At 33.4% G+C, this 5,824-nt stretch overlaps 1 protein-coding gene across 1 annotated transcript; it reads left to right on the top strand.

The window, feature by feature from the left end:
- The first annotated feature begins 4,010 nt into the window (after positions 1–4,010).
- LOC111054266 (lipoamide acyltransferase component of branched-chain alpha-keto acid dehydrogenase complex, mitochondrial) lies at positions 4,011–5,797 on the top strand. Its single transcript, XM_022341254.2, is given in 2 exon segments — positions 4,011–4,862; positions 4,865–5,797. Coding segments are annotated over 2 exon segments (1,368 nt in total). The 5' UTR covers positions 4,011–4,102; the 3' UTR covers positions 5,473–5,797.
- Positions 5,798–5,824: the final 27 nt, after the last annotated feature.

Below are 5,824 nucleotides of genomic sequence, written 5' to 3'. Positions count from 1 at the left end.
CCTCAAAAGAGGTGTGGAGTTGAAAATTGTTTTCCAAACTTTTCTCTCTATGCTTTTATTTAAGCATTCGTTGCCTGGACTATCAGGAGTATAGAAGATTTGATCACATGTAGACAGAATAATATAGTTTACATCATTTTTATTTCCCATTTGGACGAACTATTTTTTTTTTTTTGAGATTTGATTCAGAATGAGATTGATAGATATCAAGTAGTTCGACAAATATATGATGCCTTTCATCGTTATTAAATTATTATTTTATTATAACAATCATAGTCTTGTGAATAATATTTTCATCCTCCATATTCGATTATTATAATAGGTTCAATATCACAAACTATTTTTATATAGTCTATAGTTCATAAAATAGTATCATAGTACCCTTTTTTAGAATTAATAAAAAATAATAGATTAAAAACACAAATTAAAAATACTAGTTTCGATGTTCCACATCATCTTCAGGTATTAAAAATCCTCTTTCTAATCTATTATTCTATATTAATTTCAAAAAAGTGTACTATAATACTATTTTATAAATGAAAATAAGTAGCCCTGAATACATACATTTTCAGCTTATAAGTCGAGTGAGGAACATATTAATAATGTGTGAATTAATTTCATCAACAATCAACAACTCAATTTTCACTTCACAAACGAGTGTTCACACTTTCAGACATACAATCCCATTCTAGAGGTCAATGAAAAGAGATTTGACCAATTGTACAGAGCTGATTGAATCAGAGCGATTGACTAAGGCGATGTTTCAATTATTGTTGGCTGGCAATTCATTTCAGAGGTTTAATGATTGAGTACTTTTGTTGAAGGTTCATTACATTGTGGGTGGGGTCATTGAACGATCCAGTCTCCTTTCATCAGCTAGACCTGGGTAGTCACTTCGGACAAATGCATGCATTCGTCACTCTCACTCTTTGTACGGGAGAAGGAATGAAGACGAAGATAAATTTAATTTGTATTGAATATCAATACTTTTTCACTATTAATTTCAAACTTGAATTTTAAAATACTCATAAATTGGAACTATTATAACTACACCTTTTCCAACTGTATTTGAGAAAGTATCAATAAATTGAGAATAGTGAATTTTATTTGAGAAAGTATAATTTCAATTTGAGAACATACGATTTGAAATCGAGAAGTTGTCAGTTGTAATATTGGGAAATGCTTTTAAAAAACCAGTACTTCCAGTACTTATATTTTTCATAGCTGTACTCATATAAAATAATATGATAATATATTTAATATTTCAATAAAATGTTTAGTTTTTGAATAAAACATAGTTTTCAAGCCCCAATATCCATTGAAGAATTGCGGAATGTCTTGATCAAGAGATTCAATTGATTGATGATAGAGTTAAATTGTGCCGTAAACATAGAGAGTTTGATCTTCATCGAGTGCAATGTTTCACAAAATTTTTGGAGACAAAAGTCGCGTTGCCAATACATACATAGGGATAATTCTCATTAATCATTCGTAATCAGTACAGGGGAAATACTTTCACCATTGAAAATATTAATTTCCCCCATGCAAAGCCTATGATAGTAATTGGAATACTGTGTACGTAGTACAGTATCCTTTCCTGCTCAAATCAAACATGCACAGTAGGCTAAAAAAGAGTCACGACATGTGAATTGAAAAATTTACTCATTTTCAATTGATATCTTCTCATTTACATTTGATGATATACCAAATACAATTCACTATTCTCAATTACATGACGTGATGACTTCCCAAATACAATTGACTATTCTCATCTACATCTGACATTATCTCAATATTACAAGTGACTATTCTCAAACACAATTATTGATACTTTCTCAAATTAACTTAATACTTTCTCAAATAAAATTGAAGAAGGTATAATAATAGTAAATGCATTTTCTACTTCATAAGTTTTTTTTTAAATTATTAATTAAGTTCTTGACTTGTAATTTTGTTCATTTATTATTAAGAAGATAGAAAATAGATCTATTTACATTTTAAATTTGATCCATGCTAATAGAAATTCAATGTAATACATTATCTACAGTAGATAAACGAGAATGACGAGTTTGCAAGGGAATATTCACATAGAATTACGTGTGTACATAAAAAATGTTTAAGGAGTTTCTCTCATTTCTTGAAGTTGTTATTGATTCATTCCACTATTTTTACATTTCATTTAATTATTAATCTCGATGGATTAGAGCATTCTCTGCGGCAGTAGCTGCCTAATTTTGACCTTACTTCAACCTTATTTCAAAAACCGGAGCTGGAGAACTCGTTCATGAACTATTGCACTGATTTTGAAATCCCCAGCTTGTGAATTAGAGCTTCATAGATTACTCCGTAATGGATGAATGAGTCAGAATCAAAATTTTGAGACAGACAGCTCTGCTGAAATCATATGTCAAGGCGTAAGGCATTCTAGGTACATTGGCTAGTCGCACGCGACGTGACGTGTCATGACGTGAAGTGACATGAGTCTACTATACGAATGACTACACTATACAGAGTGGGTGAAAAGTCCGAGAACGGCTTAATATCTCATACACGAAGGTAATTTGACGATGGTGTGATTGGGGATCCCACTAAAATTGAAAATACTACTTTACTATGACTTCAAAAATCTCGTTCGCCATCTTGGATCAGCCATATTGAATGCAACTTTGTTTTTTTAAATAGGAAGGTGGTCATGTGATACATGATTTCGATACGGAATTTCAAGAAAAAATGAATGACGAAAACCGCATATCGATATCTCAAACCGTTTCGAAGATATTCACATTATTAATCAATACTATTCAAAGCAGAAAGGGAAGAAAAAAGTATGAGAACGGCTCAGTATCTGATAAAAAAATGTGATTTTAAGGTGATGAAACCTGTCAAAAGTAACCGTCGAATGAACCCACATGCAAACCCACTAATGGACAACGACTCGAGGATCTAGTCACCAGTAAGAAATCGCTACGCTTGTTTAAAGATAATGATTAAATAAGACAGACTATGGAATACTGTCTTTCAAGAATCACCCACCAATAATATTATAACGAATAAAAAATATTTCCTGATAGAGAAACTTTCAAGACGACAAATCACGCGATTTAACAATAATTATTATTGTATTATCTTGAAACTTGTCAAGGGTATCACAATAAACTGTGAATCCATTTTTCGTCAATAAAATAGTGGTTATGACGGTCGAATGCATGGCTATTTTGTTTCGAATAGATTATGTAAATGAATAACCCCTGACCTGAATACTACTATCGTCAGACGATAACAGCACTCAAAAATTCATTCTGGTTTGATATCCATAGAGTACAATTATGATGGATGGGAAATTATATACTACTGAATATCCCTTTTCTCAAAATTGTGGTATTATTGGTGGAATCGGTAATAAAAAGGACACGGTTTCGGCAATTCACATTCTAAAAACTCCTCTATTCACCCTTCAAAATATTAAAAAACAGCAGTCCTAAAAATAAATAATGTATAAAAGTAAAGTGTAAGCGTCTAAGTAACTGTCAATAATAATATATGTGTTTAGTACAATGTAGTTCTCAACGCAAATAAGAACAAAAATATATTTTACTGGACTTGGTTTCCCCTGAATCAAATAATTATGTATGTCTGAGATAAAATAAAAATTTCATCCAGTTCCCTCTTATATTATATGACGCCATGTTCAAACTCATGTTTAAACTAATAATAGTGGTAGCACTTTAAAGAAAAGGCCTACTCATAATCTACATGTGTTGAAAATTATTAACAAGAGTAATTGATAATAATTATATCAAATTGGACTATCCATTTGTCCAATTCTGTAGTCTACTAGAACGAGTATTCTTGTGAATAGAATTATTATAGTGGGGGAATGGAATTAGAATCAGACAGTGTATCTCCCAACTCCAAACACATTTTATTGAAACCAGCTTATCTTATCAAAAGACTAACTTCTTCGCGGTTATCAAAGTTCCTACAATAAGAAATGAATGAAACTCGATCAAGTAGTTCAATTCTTGTTTACAGTTTTGGCAACACTGTTTAACTGCTGCGGCCCGTCTAATGTTAATCATTGTCACTAGTTTCAGTCGAGACAATGGCGGCGCGTATATTTGTCATCAGTTGTGGCTGTCGTCATTTTCAAAAGCGCGCCGGTTTTTACAAAATTAATTCCGAATTCGGTTTTCGTTTTGGAAAACAACGCGGATTCCGTACATGTGCGGCGGACTTGAAAATAGTTCAGTTTTGCTTGTCGGATATCGGTGAAGGAATACGCGAAGTGAAAGTGAAGGATTGGCACGTGAAAATCGACGATAAGGTGGCTCAGTTCGATAAAATCTGCGATGTGGAGAGTGATAAGGCCACTGTTGAAATCACCAGTCGGTATGATGGGGTTATCACCAAGCTGTACCACGAAATAGACGATACTGCTAAAGTTGGGGAGCCCTTGGTTGACATAGAAATAGCGGACGATGTTAAATCTCCAATAAGTGAAAACAAAACACCAGAGAGCATTAGTAAAAGTGATGAGGAACCAACGAAAAAAATTGTCGAAGTAAGTCGAGAAAATGTGGAGGACAATGACGATGATTATTTGAAACAAATTCTAGCAAACAAATCATTAGCAACTCCAGCGGTACGTAGGATAGCTTCCGAGAACAAAATCAAACTCAATGAAATAAAAGCCACAGGAAAAAATAACAGAGTTTTAAAGGAGGACATTCTAGCACATTTGCAGAAAATCAAGTCACCCTCAATCAGTAAAACATCCACGGAGCCATGTGTGGTGAAACCTATAACAGGTATGACAAGGACTATGGTTAAAACCATGACAAAATCTAACGATATTCCAGTGTTCATTTTAGTGACGAAATTGATGTCACAAAAATTGTAGAGTTGAGGAGTAGGATACACGAGTTAATTGGAGTGAAGTTCACATATCTTCCGTTTATCATGAAAGCGTTATCGAAAGGGTTGTTAGAGTACCCAATTTTGAATACTTCCATTGATGATAAATGTGAGAATATTGCGTTCAAATCGTTCCATAACATCGGTATAGCTGTGGATACTCCCAATGGTTTGGTGGTGCCCAATGTGAAGAACGTTGAAAAACTTTCAATTCAACAAATTTCCCAGAACGTTCAACGACTTCAAGAGTTGGGTAAAAGTGGAAAGCTTAGTGTTAAGGATCTTACCGGAGGGACAATTAGTATTTCAAATATTGGAGCTATAGGTGGTGTTAGTGGAGTGCCGTTAATACTACCACCAGAAGTAGCCATTATTTCGGTAGGGAGGATTCAGAAGTTACCGCGGTTCGACGAGAATGATAACGTTATCAAGACGCATATGATCAACTTCACATGGACGGCTGATCATCGTATAGTTGATGGTGCCACTGTGGCCAGGTGCTCACAGCTCATCAAGAAGTACCTTGAAAATCCTGAGCTCATCATGATGGACTTGTGAGTCGATTCAATTGAATTTAGGTCATCATAAATGCTCACAACTCTGGAGTACCTCATGAACTCTGAACTATTCATAATGAACTTTTAATTTGTGAGTAGAAAAAAATTCATAATTATTCATAAAATTTCGCGACTGGAAGAAACTGTTCATAAATGATAATTGAAAGCAATAAGAATTGTCATAGCATTACAACAATGATCAATATCGTAATAACTAAAGTGAAAATTAGATTCTGGAATCTGTAAATACACGAACTCAATAATATATTACACATCTTGATATGATGGAAAATGTTGATAATTGAAATTAAATTATTTCGAAAAAATGTTTAGTCCCATTCTCCCTGACATAC

The sequence above is a fragment of the Nilaparvata lugens genome, unplaced genomic scaffold, assembly GCF_014356525.2.
Source record: "Nilaparvata lugens isolate BPH unplaced genomic scaffold, ASM1435652v1 scaffold5214, whole genome shotgun sequence".
In the NCBI taxonomy this organism is placed as follows: Eukaryota; Metazoa; Arthropoda; class Insecta; order Hemiptera; family Delphacidae; genus Nilaparvata; species Nilaparvata lugens.
Note: the sequence above shows the minus strand (reverse complement) of the source record. Positions and strands in the feature narration are given on the sequence as shown.